Source organism: Podarcis tiliguerta (assembly GCF_965153285.1).
Source record: "Podarcis tiliguerta genome assembly, chromosome: 4".
Classification (NCBI taxonomy): Eukaryota; Metazoa; Chordata; class Lepidosauria; order Squamata; family Lacertidae; genus Podarcis; species Podarcis tiliguerta.
The window spans coordinates 7790119-7812565 of record NC_139537.1 but is presented as its reverse complement, the minus strand read 5'-3'; the positions used below and the strand labels follow the sequence as shown (position 1 = coordinate 7812565).

The 22447-nt window shown below is 44.1% G+C and overlaps 1 protein-coding gene and 1 long non-coding RNA gene across 2 annotated transcripts in view; both read right to left on the bottom strand.

Annotated features, from left to right (window-relative positions):
* Positions 1-22447, bottom strand: part of LOC310675839 — a 324788-nt gene that overhangs the window by 127878 nt on the left and 174463 nt on the right. The window lies entirely within an intron of this gene.
* Positions 1-22447, bottom strand: part of UVRAG (UV radiation resistance associated) — an 86616-nt gene that overhangs the window by 53685 nt on the left and 10484 nt on the right. The window contains exons 3-6 of the mRNA XM_083436466.1: positions 19473-19507; positions 17856-18017; positions 16784-16858; positions 14543-14628 (exon numbers count right to left, since the gene is read on the bottom strand). Of these exons, the coding sequence (XP_083292592.1) occupies positions 14543-14628; positions 16784-16858; positions 17856-18017; positions 19473-19507 (358 nt within the window). The remainder of the gene's footprint in view (positions 1-14542; positions 14629-16783; positions 16859-17855; positions 18018-19472; positions 19508-22447) is intronic.

Here is a 22447-nt window from a genome sequence, read left to right as displayed (position 1 = left end):
CTGTAAAAACACGCTGATTCCTGGACCGTCTGCGGGCTGGATTTAGAAGGTGATTAGGCCAGATCCTGCCCCCAGGCCTTAGTTTGCCTACCCATACTTTAGCTGATGCACCTTAACAGCAGTTCCGTTTGGTCAGATAGATAGAAAGAAAAAATAAATCCATTCAGCCTGGCACAGCAGTTGAGCCAAATCCTTCCAGGAAGACCACAAGCAGGACCCAAACGCAACAGCAGCACCCGCCAACGTCTGAGAGAAACTGGCATAAATCCACAATCTGAACGTGGAAGTCATGTAGTTTGGAAGCACTCTGGTTCTGGAATTGCTCCTGAAGGCTCGAGACTAGTGCTAGTTTGTCAACTGCGTTCCTTCCTTGAGCAGACTTGGACACAATCGAGCCTACATTCGTTACATCTAGGCTGGATTACTGAAACATGATGTACATTGGGCTGCCTTTGGAGACCTTTTAGAGACGTCAAATAGAGGAGAATTTTGGAATCATGTTGTTCCTTTGCTGATTTACTGAGTCCCTTTCCAGGTATTATTACTTTTAAAGCCCTAAATGGAAATTCAAGGCAGGCCAACTTGACTGGACAACCACTCCCAGCCCCTAATTCAATTCTAGTATAAGGAGGAGACGAATAAAGCCTTCACTTTCTTCCCAGTATGCTTTATTTTTTAAACATCCACATTCTTTCTCAGCAAGGAAGCATTCTTCCTCAATAGGCTTACTAATTCTCTTTAATACTGATTTTTACCAGTATATCCGGAAGAAGCATAAAGCTGACTAGCACATATTTCCTGGCTCTCTCTCTGGATCCATTTTAAAAAATTGTCATTTCTTAAATATAGAAATACACTGAGACTCACCTGGGCCTGGAAGAGCACTTCTTACATGACACTGTCACAATATTTGTGAACGTCATTAACAGATTTACAACATATAAAAGAGACTCTAGATTTTCACTCGGGTCTGGTTTCTATGTTGGTTAGTTTGAGGATCAGACATCAGTTCTTTACATAGAGCTGTAAAGTTGGAAGGGACCATGTGTAATGGTTCTAGGGGTTGCTCGTGCGTAAGTTGCAGTTACTCCTGGCTAGGTTGCGTGGTTGAACCCTTTCTGTCTGGACAGCCTCAAGTTCCGTGGCTGCCTCAGTCGCTGGCAGAATCCGTCAGTGGGCGTTTCTTAAACCTCTTCCAGCATAGAAGCTGTTTGACACCCAGTCTCCTCCTACTCTCCCTGCGCGGAAGTTTTCTGCGCAAAGTGGGTGTGGGCAGCAGAGTACTCGTCCCCTCTCCTGCTGGTCTCCTGCGAAGAGTCCTGGAGCCACCTCTCCGATTCCCCCATCTGCCCCCCTTCTCCACTGGTGTTACGCTGATTTCCTTCCCCAGCGGATGGGCTGCCTCTCTCCCTACTGGGACCCTCTCCACCAGAGTTCTGGAGCCTCCTCTCCGCCTCCCGCTCCGATGGCAGTTCCCTGACACCATGCAATGCAGGAATATGCAGCTGTCTCGTATGGGGTTGTTATCTGGTGGGTGAAGACCACAACAGGTGGAGTATGAGGAAACACTCTGCATTTTGTACAAACTTGCTTGCAGCCCAGCCCAGGAGAAGAGAGGTAGCTGCTCTCCTCCAGGAACACATCCCACAATTATAATGCATGCTGTTGCGTCACCCCAAGAGGGACATGCACTCACACTGGTGCACATGAAATTCTTGTGTTACTTGTTTCGACTGTCTTCGGGCATGAGCTTAATTTAGAGGAGTGAAATGCTTTCTTTAAACGTAATTCGAAAAACAGATTGATCATAGAATCATAGAATCGTAGAGTTGGAAGAGACCACAAGGGCCATCGAGTCCAACCCCCTGCCAAGCAGGAAACACCATCAGAGCACTCCTGACATATGGTTGTCAAGCCTCTGCTTAAAGACCTCCAAAGAAGGAGACTCCACCACACTCCTTGGCAGCAAATTCCACTGTCAAACAGCTCTTACTGTCAGGAAGTTCTTCCTAATGTTTAGGTGGAATCTTCTTTCTTGTAGTTTGGATCCATTGCTCCGTGTCCGCTTCTCTGGAGCAGCAGAAAACAACCTTTCTCCCTCCTCTATGTGACATCCTTTTATATATTTGAACATGGCTATCATATCACCCCTTAACCTCCTCTTCTCCAGGCTAAACATGCCCAGCTCCCTTAGCCGTTCCTCCTAAGGCATCGTTTCCAGGCCTTTGACCATTTTGGTTGCCCTCCTCTGGACACGTTCCAGTTTGTCAGTGTCCTTCTTGAACTGTGGTGCCCAGAACTGGACACAGTACTCCAGGTGAGGTCTGACCAGAGCAGAATACAGTGGCACTATTACTTCCCTTGATCTAGATGCTATACTCCTATTGATGCAGCCCAGAATTGCATTGGCTTTTTTAGCTGCTGCGTCACACTGTTGGCTCATGTCAAATTTGTGGTCAACCAAGACTCCTAGATCCTTTTCACATGTACTGCTCTCAAGCCAGGTGTCACCCATCTTGTATTTGTGCCTCTCATTTTTTTTGCCCAAGTGCAATACTGATGATGAATGCCGAATTTGGAGAAGATTCCTCCCCGCTCCTCGCAGCCATAGATGATTGCATGCTAAGTAAGCAACCTTTCAAATCCATTCCAGATATTCTCTTGAATAATTTCATCCGATTTTGTTCCTCAATCAATTCTGCTTATGTTAAAGGAATAGGTTCTGCTATGAACCAAACATCCAGCAATCACAGTCAGATTCCACCAGCTATTTCTCGACAATAAATGATTTCCCTGATAAACTGTGATGGCTTGGAAAGTAGCCCAGCTGTGACCCAATTCAGTTGAAAGTTATCACCATGCAGGATTTAAAACTAATTGCATGGATTAGAATACAAAAGGTTGTTCTGAGCTGTCTTTATTTTCATGTAAAACAGTTCACTAAGTTCACATCTATTGACAAAGTGCGAAAATATCTCCAAAATGAAGCTATCAAAAAAGAACGTTTGATACTAACTGGATGAGAATTTAATACACCACACATCAATTCAGGTCTTTCAATGAACAGTTTACATTCATAACCAGAATATATTGTTAAGAGACGGGCGCCCATTCAGACATGCAAATGCTAATTATGACTGATTTTGTTCTTGGATTCTGACGTATACCAAGCAAAAAGGGCAACTTTTGTCTCGATGCAGGTGGCTCCCCATTCACATGGGGGTTACATTTCAGGCCCAAGTGCACAAGTGCAAAATCGCAAAAAATGAGGAGCACCCTGGAGAGTCCTCCTGGCTCGGGAAGAGACTCACCCCAGAGCCCAAAGAGAATAATCTCTTGGGGCTTCGGAGAGGATCTCCACACAAGCCGGAGAGGCAGCAGGGCTTTGCTGAGCTGCTCAGCCTCCCCAACTACCAGCTGGTGTAAGTGGTAGCACAGCAGCAGAAGCAGCCACTTCCCTGCGAATCAGCTGAAGAAGCCCTGCTGCTCCTCCTTACACAGAGGTCCTTTTTGGGCTCGGGGGGGGGGGGTCTCCAAGATGCTCCTTATTTCCAGGTACCTGGCACTGTGCTTCTGCACAGTTGCACGTAAATGGGGAGTTGTCTATCACAAAGGCTTGGGTACTACTGCATATTAATCAGAGTGCTTGTGCACAAACACTATTACACTATTACACTTTATTATTATTACTTTTTGGCTACAAACTAGCCCCTCATGCGGAAATGTCCCATTTTACTCTAAAACCCCACAGCAGGTCTAAATGAGGTGATAAAATGACCAATACCACTTCACTCTACAGGTAGGGTGAAATATACTCGGAGTCGAGAGTGGATTTCATGCTCTTTATTCAGCTCATAGTGGTGAGGAGGAGTGGAAGTTCCCCCAGAATGTCTGCTTTATATACATTATTTGCACAATGGGCCCCACATGATTGGCTAATTCTAGGATTCTCCTGTAGGCCAATCAGGTTGCAGATTCACTTCCACCTGGAGCTGGATTGGGTGGCTCCTGCGGACCAATCAGACTGCTGCATTCTGAATCCTATTGTTCTAGGACCAATCAGACTGCTGCATTCTGAATCCTATTGTTCTAGGACCAATCAGACTGCTGCATTTTGGATCCTATTCAACTCAGTACATAACATAGGGGATCACATTCTTTAATGTTCCTACGTGTTTTGTAAACAACCCTTGCATGCAGAAGACTAAAACAGCAGGTTGTGCTAGATTTATCATTATTATCACTTGCAGGGAGTCCACAACAGGAACATTCCAAGTGTTGTTCCCCTACCTTTAGCCTAAACTGCAAGCGCAAATTCTTAAATGATTGATTTTCAAAGAATCTGGAGCTAATTGTGTGTTTCTCTCCCCCCCCCTTTCTTTTCTTTTTTCCTTTTCGGATAGAGGCGAAACATGACCAGAAATCACTGAGCAGCAATAGCCATGCAGGCTAAAAAAGTGCCATCTCTTGGGCATTAGGAGTCTTTTATAGACATTACCTATACATTTTCAGATGTCTCAAAAATCACGAGGGCCAGGAACCTTTTAAAATTGAAACCAATTCCCAGGAGTCCAATTTCTCTGCTAGATTCATCAGAGCGTTCTTATAATTTAACAAAGCAGAAGATGCACGTCAAATCACATTTCCACTATTAAAAAGCAACCATGTGAGGAGGCAGCAATAAATGATCTATCCCAGCCCCACAGCCCCTTTGTTTGGCGTATTTAGGCCATTTTAGGTACGTTAGTCACAAATCAACAAAGCAAACACTGGTCAGTTAGAGAATCGTCACTGTTCTCAGATGGTGCTTATAAAAGAATCCAGATCTATGGCTTTTTGACATGCATTGCGGTCAATCGCCTGAAGCATTTTCCATCCATCTTCTTGAACGCCTGGATGCTGTTCGCTTTCTTCCTCTTTTGTCCTCTCCTTCCTCCCCCCCCCCCCCCCAAATGTGCAGCATTTATTTCATTCTTGGTCACAAGCCATGAATGCACAGACTAAATACTACAGTCACACATCCTATAGCTATTTCTCACAAGAGAAATAAATACAGGGAAGGTCAGATTTGCCAAAACAACCTTAGTTTACACTGGGTTTATTTAAACAAAGTAATGACCGCTGGGGATTTAGAAAACAGAGCGAGAGCTTTTTGGCAAAGTGAGAGATATGGGATACCCAAATTGCAAACACCCAGTACTATTATTAAAAGAGCTTCTATTAAACAGATTTTAAAACAAAAAATATGAAACCTGAACAAACAAGTCTTTATGCTTACCTAGAGACTAGATTCTAAAGAGGTCCTGCTACATTAGCCATGAAGAAGAAGCAGCCTTCAATCCAGACAACCAAATTGACACATGTACAACTAATCTGACATTTTGTTTTCGGAATTTCCTTCCCCACCAACACATCCAATGGACTTTTCAGGTTTATATGCAACCCCATCCTCACCCAGTTCCTGAAAATATGTGACAAATAGTCAATGCCAGAATAAGATACGAGCCAAGAAGAGGAACGGGGATAGAAATGAAGAAGGGCTCCACGAATCTATCCTGAACAGCCATCGGCTTCCTGTGCAACATAAAGCAAAAGGGACAGTGCATGAAGATAAAATGCTCCAAGAGCTTTCGGGACCCTTGGATGAACTCTGCTCCCAAAGCAGAAAAACATTTAAGGATCAAGCTTTCCCAGTCCTCTTTCCAAACAGTAAGACGCAACCCAGAGGGGTCCAATAACCATTCTCAGAAGCCAACAAGCCGAAACGTGTCTTAAACCCACTTGGGTGTTGCAGAGTCACCATCCCTTCTCCTTTAGGGACCGATAAACAACATCTCTTGTTTGTTGTTGTTTAGTCGTTCAGTCGTGTCTGACTCTTCGTGACCCCATGGACCAGAGCACGCCAGGCACTCCTGTCTTCCACTGCCTCCCGCAATTCGGTCAGATTCATGTTAGTAGCTTCGAGAACACTGTCTAACCATCTCGTCCTCTGTCGTCCCCTTCTCCTTGTGCCCTCCATCTTTCCCAACATCAGGGCCTTTTCCATGGAGTCTTCTCTTCTCATGAGGTGGCCAAAGTATTGGAGCCTCAGCCTCAGGATCTGTCCTTCTAGTGAGCACTCAGGGCTGATTTCCTTCAGAATGGATGCGTTTGATCTTCTTGCAGTCCATGGGACTCTCAAGAGTTTCCTCCAGCACCAGAATTCAAAAGCATCCATTTTTCGGCGATCAGCCTTCTTTATGGTCCAGCTCTCACTTCCATACATCACTACTGGGAAAATCTCTTGTTTAGCACAACTGAAATGCAATTCAATACCACTCAAGAGCAACTACTACATTCTGGTGCGCCTAATCATACAGAAAGGATTCTTCGATACACAGTCGTACCTCGGAAGTTGAACGCCTTGTGAGTCGGAACGCTTTGGCTCCCAAATGCCGCAAACCCGGAAATGAGTGTTCCGGTTTGCAAACGTTCTTTGGAACCCGAACGTCCGACGCAGGTTTCGTAGGTTCCGCCAATCAGGCGCCAATTAGAAGTCGCGCCTTGGTTTCCAAACATTTTGGAAGTCGAATGGACTTCTGGAACGGATTCCGTTCAGTTTCTGAGGTATGACTGTAGTACTAATCATGCACCCCTCAAAATTCATCACTGTTTTTCTCTTCGTTAAGATGGTCAGCAGACACCTAGATAGTTGCTTTCACAAGCACACCAACGAAAATATTGGCAGATTCTAACTCCTACCCACCAAATTGCCATCTTCAGGGCTTGTCTCACAAAATAAAAGCTTCTCAGCAAATGTGACAGCAGCGCTAGATGTCAGAACTTACAAAATCTGCTGCCAAAAAAAAGGACAGCTTCCGCCGCTCTCCTCCATAGCATGCAGTAGAGCTTATTTAATAATCTGATGTCATTCTTTATGTATCTTTTCTAAGGAGTCAAAGCTTTTTACAAAATTAAAACACACCAAAAAGAACTCCATAAAATTGCAATTTAAAACAAAGTCACAGACAGACTGCAGCATAAAATCTTAATAAGCTCATGGCAACAGATAAAAGATCTCTAAAAAGTCTAAATTTCCTGAAACATGGAGGGGGCATTTAAAGGACGCCTGAAAGCCAAGAGTGAGGAAGCTTGGCAGGCTCCCAAAAGGAGGACATTCCAAAACATTGTCACCGCCAATCAAGAAGGCCCCATCTTTTATATTCCTCCACCTGACACCACATATCAATGGGACCAAGAGCCGGACCTCCAAGCCTGATCTTAACTGGTCAGGAAGGTTCATATAGGAATAGATGGTCCTGAGAACAACCTGCTTCCAAGGCCATTTTTAGGGCTTTAAAGCTAATACCAGGACTTTAAATTGAGCCTGGAAACAAACAGGAAACCAGCAGAGCTGGAATAGGACCGGAGTGATAAAATAGCATCGATGGATACCAGACAATAGTTTGGCACCATAACCGGAGCTGAGAATTTAAGTTTCCAAATTATTTTGGAGCTACACCAGCTAAACATTAGGCTTTTTGGAAGGCCTGAAAGAGTCGTTTGCTTCAATTGGCTTTTCCTGGGTAATGTTGTGTCTCGCTCACTGGATGGAGGATGGAGGAACTGTTATGCTGCTCAATTTCTGAGTCTGTTTTATTTGTGTGGATCTTTTGTTCTTGGTTTTAGTAGTAACTTTGTTAATACCTGTAAGTTGCTTTGGGCACAAGTGACCTAAAGATCACTTAATACTTTAAGAGAAAATTAACTTTTACCAAGCATCGCAGTAGATCAGCCAAGAAGCAACGAAGGCATGAAGAATTCGTATCAGGGCCATCTTGTTTGGGAGAGATCACAGCTGGTGAACTAGCTGAAGCTGGTATTAAAAAAAAAAACCACTGCTAGCTACCATCACCACCTACACATTCAAGAATGTCTGGCAAGAATGGAGGCCAGAGGCATCCCAGATGGCAGACCTGCGTCTTCAAAGGCAGTACAATCCCATCTGGAGAAAGTTGCACAACCTTCCCCAGATTGCCAGAGCCCCTGACCAACCATTCTTCCAAACTTATCTGCATTATTTCAGCTTATTCACCTCCCTCGGCCCATTCAACTGACAGACGCTGGTTTAGCAGCTCCACAGACTTCCTGGGATTAGACGACGGGGGAAAGGGGGCAGAGTCGCACACCATCAATATACTGATGACACCTCGGCCTAAGCCCCTGGATGATCTCGCCAAGTTGTTTCATGCAGACGTGAAACAGAGTAAGAGACAAGACAGACACTTTGGTACCCTGTTAAGCCAAAGGTCATGGGGCTGAACAACATCCCCCAGAACTACCTTGTGAAACTGGAATGTCTGGAACCATTGAAGAACAGGAGGATACCATGGCCCATGCTAAAAAAAAAAAGCCATTGAGAAATTTAAGAGAATCAACAGAATCACACACTTCTATGCGTCCTTCAGCACAGGCTCATCCACCAGGGCAAGCAAGGCAGCTTCCATGCCCCCAAACAAGACTGTAACAGATTTAAGTAATCAGGTCTCCCTAGGACTACCTGGAGCTGAGATACAGTCACATGCTCAAACCCTTGCTCAAATTAAGGTTAATGTGAGATGGACCAATGGCTATTCATATTACTTGGCTCTACATTTTATTTTTTCTTCACAAGGGGTCTCACTACAGCCTCTCACAAACATGCAGGAACCATGCCTTCTCTGACTGAGGCACTGATCACCTAAGACAGAATTTCCCAAATTTGGGTGACCGGCTGTTTTTGGACTACAACTCCCATCATCCCTAGCTAGCAGGACCAGTGATCAGGGATGATGGGAACTGTAGTCCAAAACCAGCAGGAGACCCAAGTTTGAGAAACCCAGATTGCCTGTCTTTCTTTGTTGATTGGGGCGAAGGTCAAGCATGAAAGCGACTGGTCCCGCCTCTTCAAGCAGCTTGCCCACCCATGTCCCCAGGGGCGAACAAGCTGAAAAATACTCATCGCCACATGTCTCGAGTGTCATAGGCACAGCCATCTCTGACGCCACTTGAAATCTGGTGTCCCAAGTCAGAATGATAGCAACATGTGGCTGGTGGAGATGGAGGGGAGCAGAACACAACCGATCAGTACCAGGACATTATTCAAGTTGTGCTGCATGTTAGTTTGGAGGGGAGATCGTTATTGGCAGCAAATCCATTTCATTCCATTTCAAGACGCTGGCAACTTGCAGACTAGTCATCCACCGTGTACAGACTATAGTATCCAACTATTGTGGAGATACTAAACCTTGTCATAAGGCAGAATATTTCTCAGATAGGTTAAAGTTCAGTTATTCAACCCAGAATGACAGATTCCAGTGTTCAATGTGGTATATACAGAATAAGGCATTTTAAAAGATCCTAAAAATTGAAGCTCTTTTCCCCCCTGAAGGCTTATTTTTAAGGTATCAGAGCTCAGTGTGTTGAGTATTACCTGCAAATATTGTTCTCATTAAAGCCCCATGGAAAACTAAGCCATCTCCCTGCGACTCTCAATCCCCTCACATATGCACATGGTTCATATAGGTTTGTCTGCAGCCGCAGGCTAGAATTCAGCACTCACTTGCCAGCTGTTAAAAATTCCTGCTCTAACTCCATGCAAGAAGCCCAGGAGGTGGTCACCGTTCACAAACTCAGTAGAAAACTGCACTGTCAAGAGTTATTAGCGAGAAAGAAGAGAAATGGAGGAAACAGCTTGGAGTCTCCTCTCTTTGGCACACACTAAGCCGGTCACTGCAATATAGGCAAGGTGATTTCTCCCGAGACGAAGCATGTAGAATTCAGTATTCCCAGTAAGTTTAGGGGTCATTTTAAAAAGGCCAAAATTTGCTCACCATTTCTGAAAAATGTACGAATTGTTTTGGGCCCCAGAGATAGGCCTCAAGTTGGGTAAGGCATTCCTACTCACAGCTTAAAGGGTTTATGCTGTGGGGTGGGGAGGAAGGGATGAGAAATTAATTTCAGGGAACCCAATGCTCTCAGATGCATTGCTGCTGCTCAGCTTTTGCCCCCCCTCCCAAAAAAAAAACACCTTTAAGTTATTGCTTCCCTTGATGGATAGATTGCATTAGTACGCTGCTTTTCATTCAAATGAACCCCAAACAATAAATAATAAGAACGTAATAGAATATCACAAGTACAGCATAAATCATATAAAACAAATTTTCAATTAGCAGTAACTGCGCCTCAAGATTAACCTCGTTGGCTATGATGCAGCTGCTGCACAAAGCTTACTGGACTGGCTAGTCGAGAGCTTGAATCCATGTGCTGCTCTCTGCTGTTAATTTTTCAAAGCAGCAGGAGAGGAGAAGGCTTATGTATACCTCAGCCAACACTGATTTGTGGGGAGCTAGGGGGTCATTAGACCCACCAGTATTCCTCTACAAAGCAACTAACAGAGAGGCACTCCAACCAACCCTGCCCCCCTCCTATTTGATCTCCGGGCACACTCACATGTGGCACACCTATTTTACATAAGAAATTATTACCGCAGCATGATATAACGTTCATTTAAAGGTGGGGGGCCACAGAGAAGGACCATTTGGTATTTGAAGAAGAAGAAGAGTTTGGATTTGATATCCCGCCTTTCACTCCCCTTCAGGAGTCTCAAAGCGGCTCACAGGTGCTGCTTTGTGAGGTGAGTGGGGCTGAGAGACTTCAGAGAAGTGTGACTGGCCCAAGCTCACCCAGCAGCTGCAGTTGGAGGAGCGGAGACGCGAACCCGGTTCCCCAGATTACGAGACTACCGCTCTTAACCACTACACCACACTGGCTCTTCCTCATCCAGAAGATTTGACAGTCTTCCTCATCCAGGGAATCATTTTATTTAAATTGTTTCTAACCCTCACAGCTGAAAAGATGCGCTGAAGAGCACGTGCAAAGCACAGAAACATCTCCAGAGTCAAGGAGGTGCAGCCTGAAGATTCCTCCCTCCCGTCACCAAAAGCCATTGTTGAGGCCAGAATTCTGATTTGTTTTAAGCATGGAAAGACAGACGAAGGTGCTTCTTCACACATATGTATGGTTAATTTATCAAAGTCACTACCACGACATGTGGAGATGGTCTCCAGCTTCAGTAACTTTTTAGTAATAATAATAAATTTATTTATACCCCGCCCTTCCCGGTTCAAAAACCGGGCTCAGGGCAGCTAATAACAAATTTAAAACACTTTAAAACACTTAATTATAAAAGCAGCATAAAATACAGTATAAAAGCATGAATAACAATAAAATTCAAAAATAAAAAATCCAGCAGGCTCTTGCAGTTCTGCCAGGGGCTATTAGTTGTGGTAGCACTTCTTTATTTACTGGAAGAATCCATGCTGAATAAGCAGTACAAACTTGGGAGAAGGGATCTTGAGTTAGTGCCACCCTTCACAGAAACATCTATCTGTTGGAAACAGGATGCTAGACTAGATAGGCCCTTGGCAATCATGTAAGTGAATGCATGGATATACTTGTATCATATACCTGACAAGTTAATTTTGTCTTAGGCAGCAAGCATTCTACCTGCTTTTAAGTACACATATAAATAAGCTCAGTTGTTTGGGAATATGACAGCCAACGTTTCTGTAGAATCAAAACTCTAATATTAAAATGCTTGCAGAAGACAACTTTATGAGTAAAACAGCCGTCGTTCTACCACCCATTCATTAAAAGAAAAATGCCCTATAATAATTCTTGTAAGGCAAGAGTGACACCTTCTGGTAGAGCTGCAATATAGAAATTTGAGTTTTTGAACTCCAAAGCAATTCTGAAGAGTATTTAAGACAGGGTTAATCCAGTGTGGTGATTCCAATGGTCAGGGATGATGGGATTTAGTGCACAACACCATACTGGCTACCCATTATTTGAGAGGTGTTGAGAAAGGCCTGAGCAAGCTGGACAAGCAGTTCAACAAGGCTGTGTGCAAAGCCCAGAGCATATTCTACAGCAGAGTTCAACACATACTATGCTCATTATTAAGCCATCAAACTTCAGTTATTCACACTTCCATTCACACATACAGAACTTGCAATGCTCAGCTAGGCAACTTCTGAATATACTGACATGCTTTGCATTTCGTGTATTTGTATTTGGATGTTTTGAACATTTGCTGTATGCCACTTTGAACACAGCTCATTGTGGAAAAGCGGCATATAAGTACACTCAGTCTATCAATCAATCAATCAATCAATCAGGGCACTAGTTACCCAAACTGTGGCAGTTCATCAGTAGAAACAGTGGGCACTTTGAAACCTAACACCAAGTTCAGTCTTGCATGAATCAGAGTAAGCCTTGGATCTGATGAAGAAGAGCCACGCCCCACACCCCACTGCCCAGTACATGATCCCATTTTCAAACTGCCCCTAGAATCAGTAAGTTTCTCCTAAGGTCCACCAAAATGAATTCTCTCATGACTTAACCCTACTGGTATTTTGCTATCTGTCCTCACTGTGTCTTCTCTTTTCCTGGCTTAACATACAGTGCTACCTTGGTTCTCGAACCTAATCTGTTCCAGAAGTCTGTTCGACTCCCAAAACAGTTCAAAAACCAAGGCGCGGCTTCTGAATTGGCTGCAGGAGCTTCCTGCACTCAAGCAGAAGCCATGTCAGACGTTCGGCTTCTGAAAAACATTCGCAAACCGGAACACTTATTTCCGGGTTCGTGGCATTTGGGAGCCGATTTGTTCATCAACTAAGCCATTTAAGAACCAAGGTACCACTGCACTCAAGTTCCTTCAATCTTCCCTCACAGGACTTGTTCTCTGAACCATCTTCACTGCCCTCCTTTGACCTCATTCAGACTTATCCAAGTTTTTCTCAAAATGAGGCATGTAGAACCTGACATAGCATTCCAGACGAGGTCAGACTAGTACAGAAGCAAGTGGGATTATTTCTCATGTCTTGGAAAGTATGAGTCTATTAATGCAACTAAATATCACACCATCCTGTGGTTGAATATACAGCCACCATCATTTTCACATGTACAGTGGTACCTCGCAAGACGAATGCCTCGCAGGACGAATGCCTCGCAAGACGAAAGAGTTTTTTGTTTTTTGAGTTGCTTCGCAAGACGAATTTCCCTATGGGCTTGCTCCGCAAGATGAAGAAGAAGAAGAAGAAGTGTTTGGATTTGATATCCCGCCTTTCACTCCCTTTAAGGAGTCTCAAAGCGGCTAACATTCTCCTTTCCCTTCCTCCCCCACAACAAACACTCTGTGAGGTGAGTGGGGCTGAGAGACTTCAGAGAAGTGTGACTGGCCCAAGGTCACCCAGCAGCTGCAGGTGGAGGAGCGGAGACGCGAAACAGGTTCCCCAGATTACGTGACTACCGCTCTTAACCACTACACCACACTGGCTCTCAGTCTTGCGTCTTTTTCTTAAAACCGTAAATGCATTCCTATGGGAAACCGTCAATGCATTTCCTATGGGAAACCGTGCTTCGCAAGTCGAAAAATTCACAAGACGAAAAAACTCGCGGAACGAATTAATTTCGTCTTGCGAGGCACCACTGTACTGCCATGACAGGGATGCTTCTTCCTACGACCTGCGTGTTTGTTTTGGGAGGGGGTTTGGGGATGGGTTGCTGAGGAGCAGGACTTTGCATTTGCCTTCTGAACCTTATGCTGTTTGTATCAAAATGTAGCAAACAAGGCTGAGAAAGACTCAAGACCTTGGAGAACTGTTAATATGAGTCCAGCCTTTGCCAACCTTCAGATGTTTTGGTCTACAACTCCTACCAGACGCTGGCTGGGGCTGATGGGAACCGTAGTGCAAAACATGTGGAGCCCATTAGGCTGGCGAAGGCTGAACAATACTGTGCAGACCATACTTTGCAGGGTAGGCCAATAACGTGATCCAACAAGAGGCCCTTTAATATATTTTTTTGCAGAAATTCACTGAATGCTCTCAAGTACAAAGGCTCACCTAAGTACCACTTGAGATTCCAACCCATATTTCTGCTCCCCAGAGCGCGCAACTGAAGTGTCGAACTTGCAGCCACTGGTAGCAGAGATGGCCAAACTAAAACACTTATATTTGCTAGAACTTATCGTTCGATACTGGGGGAGCAAAAGAAAGAAACAGCAGCAAAGAATCGAGTATTATGCTACTAATATGAATCATTACAACATCAGGCAAACACTGGAGACAAGGCTTCTATTCATCTGAGAAGCACAGCTGGTCTTGTGCTAACACAGGCCATCCCCCACCACACTGTTCATTTTAGTATGACACTTCCATCTTCTTCCAGCGGTGATGGTGGGGAAATCTTCACCAGTTAACTCCACCCACAGTAAGCACAACTCTCTAAAAGGAACAGGTCTGCAGTAATCCTAAGGAGCATCAAGGTTAGACTTCCAAGATCATGTACTAGGGAGTTGAGAATCACCATCCAGGCGTTTTCACAACAATGCTATATGCACAATAATGGACATGATGGGGAAACCTCTTGAAAAGCTATGCACGTTCAGCCTATTGACAGTGATGCTTTTTATATCACTATCTGTGCCAACAATTCTATTTCAGGATTTAAAATCAGTTACCTCAGCAAAGAGAAGACGTCGTATGAGTTGCGGACACAGTTCTGATCCACCTGGAGGAGGTTATTCTTCTGGGTTCCTGAGAGGCCCTTAAAGGCAAACAGGGTAGCTGATTAATTGCTTTTTATAACAGTGAAATTAGGTCCCATTTCCCTATTAAAGGCCTTTTTACATTGGTTTTTTTTTCCTTCCACAAGGGTATCTAGGTACCGTATTTTTCGCGCCATTGGACGCACCGGACCATAGGAGGGGGAGAACAGGGAATTATTTTTTTCTTGTTCTCCAACTCTAAAACAAGGTGCGTTCAAGGTACATTCACCAGAGCTTGTGGGGCTGGCGGTGGGGGGAAGCGCTGCTTTCCCCCACCGCCAGCCTCAAAGATCCCTGAAGCCTTTGGAGCGCAGCACCCCGCTGCCCTGCACAGGCTTTGCGCACAGCTATCCCCAAGCTAGAACAGCGAGACGGAACCCTCCATCTTGCTGTTCTGGCTTGGGAACAGCCTTGCTAGCTTCTGCAGGACAGTGGGGTGAAGGCACCCCACTGCCCTGGAGAGGCTGTGCGCGCAGCCGTCCCCAAGCTAGAGCAGCAAGACGGAGCGCTCCGCAGAGCTCCGTCTTCCTGTTCTGGCTTTGGGCTTAGCGGCGCAGCCTGCATTCGCTCTATAGGACGCACACACATTTCCCCTTAATTTTTGGAGGGGAAAATGTGTGTCCTATAGAACGAAAAATACGGTATCTTGAAGTCATCTTCTTAAGACTGCCCACCTCTTATGCTTATCTCAGTTGCTAAATGAAAACACTTCTTTGAAACGAGCCCTGTAAGGCACCACCAGGCCAAAAAGGGAGTTCAAGGGGAAAATTTAATTATCTGCAGCTTAAGCATAAACAGCAGTTCCCATGCTGCCTAAGGAAAGCGCGGAAAGAATTTCCCTTTTTAATCTGCTTAGCTGATCAATATATGCAATGGTGTCATTCCTGCGCCCCTCCCCCCGCCGCAAGTAATTTTCCCACCGGAGAAGAAAGCGCTTGGGAATGGTAGGGCATAAATGAAGGAGTCAATAGCAGAGGACTCTCTCAAAAGCCCAACTGCTCACTGCTTCTGAAAAAATCCCCACAAGCTGCTGAGCCAGAGGCTACACCCATATTCAATACAAAATACAGATCACTTGGAGGCAGAACCACACATCCGATAATAAAATAAGGCGATTGAAAATGCTCCAAGCTTTATCATACAACATTTTTTTGTCAGTTATATATGAGGCTCATGCCAGCTCACTCAGCCCTGCTTCTTCTTCTTCTCTTATTCCCACAGCTCCTCCAACCCCAATTTTACATGAGCTATAAAATAAGAACAGCTTGCCCAAGGGTTGTAGCTGCATTTTGAACTGGAAGTTGAATGCTCCACAAACTGGAAAAGCTTCTATGTGCACAATCTCCGCAGATCTCAACATGGTCCATTGGCTTTCCCCTTCAGATTCCAAATGTAATGAGCAAGTACACCCATACGCACCCATTCATTTTAATTAGTTAGCTGTAGGAAGTCTCCAAATTCCACTTTTGATTAAAAGCAGCTCAACAAAACTGTTTGAAACCCATGATCTTCCAAAAGGTAAAATAGATCAAAATTATCTCCCCGGGGAGCAGTGAATACAGCGCATTATGCTAACCCTGCCTTCATAAACTGATCGGGTGACTTTGGCAAGATCCACCTCTCAGGTAGAAAGGCCAGAAACTTCTATCCAGTAGTCGTCACACATAATTGTAAGAAATACCGTATTGGCCCAAATATAAGCCGCACCCGAATATAAGCCACACCTTTAAAATTCGGGGGGGGGGGGGAGAAAAAAAGACAATACCCAAATATAAGCCGCTCCCTTCAAATTCTGCAGGCACTCACACCCGTTCCATTTTACCGTATGTCTGTTTCAGCAGCGATATCGTAAAAGCCAGTTTTTGTAACGTCGCGAATTTAAGCCGCACTTTAACTTTTCACGGTCGGATTTTGGGGGGAAAGTAGGCTTATATTCAGGCCAATACGGTATTCAGCTCTCTGAGCTGTCACCCAGAGAGGCTGCTGTTATATTCATGCCAAACTAACAGACTTATTTCTTAATGGTAACTGAGGTGGTCTCCCCCAGAGGGATTGCTATGTAGGTTCCAATCTGTGGCTTACCTGTAGCCCCCCATGTGAAAAACTAAAGCTTATATACAACACTAATGACATTTACAATATATGTAGCCTTACCTTTTGTTCGTATGAGGCTCCATAATAGCCATCGTTCAACCCAAAAATAATTTCATTTGGGCTACGAGCATGTATCTGTTAATTAAAACAGTGCCATAGATTCAGTGAACTTGATTTTGAATTTCATTAGTTCTCCTAGCAGTTAAGGTAACATTCATTACAGGAATAATCAGTATACAGACTTCCTTCAATTATCCAAGGTCACCATCTGCCCAACAGAGGAGAGGAATGTGGAATATGGTCCCAGACATTCACTTCCCGGACCAAATGTCACAAAATGCAAACACAGAAGCAAGTATTGCGGCAACTTAAAAGACTACAAAGAAATAAAAATTGCAGCCTAGGTTTTCCTGGGTCCGAGCCTACTTCACAAAAGTTAAATCCAAAAAACAAAACTGAAAAGGTTAGTCTCAAAAGAAGATACAAAATGAAACAAAATAAACACATTTGACTTCCGATTAGACTCATTGTGTTATTATTTCTACTGTGTTTTCTTTTTCCTTTCCCCCCCTTCCTCTCCCCCCCTTCTTCTTCCTCTTTTTTCTTTTTTGTGCCTCCTTCCTTGGTCTTTCTCGCTTTGATTTGTTAAGAATGAGATAAAGAGATAAAAGTGTAATATGAAAACTTCAGTAAGTTAAAAGTGATGTTTTGTAATTTTTCTACTACTATTTATATATTGTTAAAATTAGTTAATTGTAATGAATTGATGTAGCAATTACTGTGGTTTTTTCCTTTGTTATTGTTGAACTCTAAATAAAGTATTATTCTTTTTTTAAAAAGAAGATGATGATACAAAACACTGCAGTAAACATGAAGGCTATTCTTTTGAAACCTGGCAAAGTGTAAAATTACTGAACCATGAGTAGTCGACCATTCACCAGTGCAGAGGGTCAGTTGTCAAGATGAGCAACAGAATCTCACTGTCCCATTACAATTTTGTCCGGCATTTACTAACTTTGTCCTTAAAATGATACTTAAGAGATCTCTTGAGATAGCCCAACAAGAACAGATGTCTGCTGAAACTTTCTCTAACTAGCCAACCCTTTGTAAAAGCAGCATGTTTTTATTTTACCTGCTGGCCCACATATCTGAGTCCATCGAGATTGACCTTCCACTCTATCAGCAACTGATGGGTGTCATTCTTGCCGCCCCATATCCTCACCACAAAGCAGGAAACGGACGTATCGAGACGATCGGGCATAAGACCAAAGTCAAGACTTCGCCATGTTGGATTCTGTTGTTGCGAAACGAGAGAGACAGCTACAGTATGCTGAAAATGTTCAGGGTTTTACCTGGCCATGCATTAAGCTGCCTTATACCAAGACAGACAGACCGTCGATTCATTTAGTCCAATGCTTTTAAAAGAATGTGCTCTAGCTAGCAGCCCCAACACGGCCGTGCAATGGTGCCTATGAAAGTTTCCAGTGCCCATGAAGTTTCTGCACTCCACACACACACACACAACTCTCTAGTTTTCTACAGTAAGATAGGCCCGAGCAGAAAGTGAACAGGGAGGGGAAATGCTCTGAAAGGAACAGATTAAGGTGGCTGAAGAGGAGGGGACAGATGGGCAGGGGAGGGAAAGGGAAGGCAGGAACAAACAACCCCAGGAAAAGAAGGAATGGAACTCTGTGTGTGTGTGTGCGCGCGCGCTCGTGTGTGTGTCTGTATGTATTTGCTTGCTTGATTTTCTTCTATGGAGCCTATTTTGTGTTTGTTTTGGTTTTTTCCCTGAATACAGTGGTACCTCAGGTTACATACACTTCAGATTACATACGCTTCAGGTTACAGACTCCGCTAACCCAGAAATAGTGCTTCAGGTTAAGAACTTTGCTTCAGAATGAGAACAGAAATCACTCCAGCGGCACGGCGGCAGCAGGAGGCCCCATTAGCTAAAGTGGTGCTTCAGGTTAAGAACAGTTTCAGGTTAAGAATGGACCTCCGGAACGAATTAAGTACTTAATCCGAGGTACCACTGTACAGTCATACCTCGGGTTGCGAACGTGATCTGTGCGGGAGGCATGATGGCAACCCGCAGTGCCGTGTCTGCGCATGCATGTGACACAATTCCATGCTTCTGCGAACGCGCATGACATCATTTTGCACTTCTGCGGATGTGCCGAAACCAGAAAGTAACCTATTCCGGTACTTCCGGGTTCGGCGCGGTCCGCAACCCGAAAACGCGCAACCTACAGCGTTCATAACCCAAGGTATGACTGTATAGGTGGTGAATTGGATGTGATTGGCAGGTAGGCGGGATCCTGGGTTCCCCCACTCTTGGTGGGGCACTCCAATTGGTGAACAGGGCCTATCAATCCTTTGACATCACTGATATTCATGCTATAAAGGAAAATCTAAGGCCAGCTAAGAGAAGAGATTGCCAGAAGATCACTCCTTGCAGCATGCACAGTCACCAAACATTTATTGCAAGTTTTAACAGTGTTTTAAACTCTGACCAGAAGCAGCTCTGTGTTTACATGACAGGAAACAAAGCCTCGTTCAGCTGCCCTAAAAAAACTAATGCCAGTCTCCGGTTTAACGCAGCGACGCACACAGCTTGCCAACTTGCACATAATGCCAAATGGAAACATTGAGACAGTTTGAACAATGTTTCACTCAAATATCTAGACATTTTGGAGAAAAGATTAATCTGGAACTTTGCTGAAGCCTCACAGTGAAGGCAACTTACCAGGGAATTCTTTATCACTTCACTCTTATAAAATTCTAGAAAAGGAAACAAAATTAAAGAGAGCGTTAGAGGTCAGACTGTGCAGGTCTGGGATACAGAGCAGATACTTATGCTATGGAAAAAGATTTTCACATTTGTACGAAAGGTAACTCGCATACCAAAAAAAATATGTTTTATTCTAGGGAGAAACCTGATAAGGATTCTTTCAAAATAATAATGAAGGACCCTTATGGAAAATAAGCTGCCCTGACTATGAAGAAGGGGAACATGGTGCCAGGGGAATGGGAAGCACAGGTGGCCAGAAAATCCATCACTGCCACATTATGATGGCACCAAAAAGCGAAAGGAACTGGCAGGCTGAACGCAGTGTAAACAGACAAACCTGCAGGATTCAATGTGGATGTGGAAGGGGGCACTAGCAGCCTAAGTGAGAGTCCGCTTTTACAAATGCTGCAAATGCCAAGGTTTAAAAAAAAAAAAAAAAAGGTATGCACGCACAGAGCACTGGAATTAGGTTCATTTTAGGTCTACTGAACTGCAAACTTAAATACTACTGCAGAACAGTTGCTTGGCTTTTATTCCAGAAGGCAGACAGTGCCTCAAAGAAGAATGTTCATTTGCTTCAGCCAGACGTTAGTTTAAGCTAAAATTATTTGGCTACTAGAAACAAAACCCCCTGCCCGCTTTTGTCACATTCTTTTTTTTAATGTGAGGAAACAGATTAAACCTGCAAACCTATACACATTTACCTAGGAGAAATGCCCATTTAACACAGTGGGACTGTGTTAAGAGTAAATATGGATAAGGGCAGTTCTGCTGAATGAGACCAGAGGCCTCTCTAGTCCAGCATTCTGTTCTAACAGTGGCCACGAAAAAGGGCAAAAGATGTCTCCCGCTTGTGCATGCCAGCTGTGTATTCAGGAGCGGAATACATGTGTTCAGGAGATGAATACACAGGAGCTGAATACTGTCTCCGATGCTGGAGGTAATACAAAGCCATCGTAACAAGCAGCATAGGATTGTTCTCTAAGGAACCAGAAGTTAGAGTGAGCGCATGGCCAAGATATGATCTTTCAGGTCCAACACTCTACACCATACTATCTTACCCCCAATTGGGGGGGGATGGAAAAATCTGCAAAAATAAAAATGGGAGTTTATAATGAAACAAGTGAGCCTGACACTACTATGCGAAACGTACACTGTTTCTAGAAGAAGAAGAAGAGTTTGGATTTGATATCCCGCCTTTCACTCCCTTTAAGGAGTCTCAAAGCGGCTAACATTCTCCTTTCCCTTCCTCCCCCACAACAAACACTCTGTGAGCTGAGTGGAGCTGAGAGACTTCAGAGAAGTGTGACTGGCCCAAGGTCACCCAGCAGCTGCATGTGGAGGAGCGGAGACGCGAACCCGGTTCCCCAGATTACGAGACTACCGCTCTCAACCACTACACCAGACTGGCTCTACTTTTTCTGAGCAAAACATTTACATTTTCCATGTGCAGAAACTGAATCTTCCCAACTCCAAATATAAGCATGCTACATTATTTTATTTTAGGAAAGGGGGGGGGGGGAATCAAATTTATCCAAAATGTCAAACAATGACATTGCAACGTATTCTACAAATGTAGAAGTAAGCATTCCAAGAGGAACAATCCCTGGAATGATTTCCTAGCTTCACTTCAGTATCATTTTGGAGGCTTTGAAAAAAGTAGCTCCTCCACCCTGAATTGAAAAGATTGTTCGGGAAGAGTCTCTTTAAAAGGACAAACTGCTAGGATTACTGCTTCAGCAGCTCCAGTCTCTTATCTTTCGGTTCTTAAGTGTGAGAGGTGGTGTGAGTGGGAATATTTAGGCCTCAATCGTGCCACAGAATCGAGCAGCAAAGACTATAAATGCAAGCACTGAGGTCATATTCTGGATTCTTAATGGTAGTTCAAAGCTTAGCTACCATGGAGATAAGCACCTTAGAAAAATATTAAGAAAGACTGGGCAGAGTCTGGGGACAGATCAGAGGCACAGGGGTGGCACGGTATAAATTCTTTGTGTTTACAGCAGACAGGAAAGCAAATTGCAGCTGCCTGCAACAGCTTGATGAACTTTCATCTACTTGCCAGTATACAGAGGCAGGGACATCAGACCACAGAAACAGGGGATGTAAACACCCAAAGACATCGTACACTAAGCAGTATATGGGCATCTGTTAATCCTTTTGTAGCTACTACTGTGGCTGTTGAGAGCGATCAAGCTATAAGGTTTCTTGGGGATTAGTAAAACGGACTTGGGTTGCAAACTACAGAATTCAATCAGAGCAGAATCTCTTTTTAAAAAGTTTCTCTTTCAAAGATTAGGAAAGTCTAAAACTTCACTGATCAGGATTCAACACTTCCTATACTTTCTCAAGCCCAGACAGCATCAACTCCCTAGGAACACATACACACACATAGCGAGACTTATTTTCCCTCCTTCTTTGAATCAGATTTGGCCTTGTGAGACCAAGATTCAAACACTAGCTCTGCCAAGAAGTCACTGGGTGGTCCATAAATGTCAAGCCAAAACTGAGCAAGAGATAAGGAACAAGAGATGCTGAAACCAGCCACCCCAAACATCCTTCTCCTGCTCTCCCCTGGCCTGTGACGGATAAAGTATTGTTTTCCTACTTTGGTTTTTCCTCTTTTACTTCCTTGCTTGCCCCTTGCAAGGTGCAATTCATGCTGCAATCATGTCACGTGAACTGATTTGCAGCAGCAGACATTACCATGCTATCTAGTTTCAGCCTAAGCATTAACCCAGAGCAGAGCTTTCCAAACTGTGTGTCACGACACGTTAGCACGTCGGCTGCAGTGTGTAGGTGTGTCATGCGAACGCTCTTATAAGGGGTTAGTTTAACCTCCGGCTTGTTAGTAAAACTAAATTACTGTGACGCGAAATGATGCATGTCTTAAAAGTGCGCCACCAACATGAAAAGTTTGGAAAACTGTG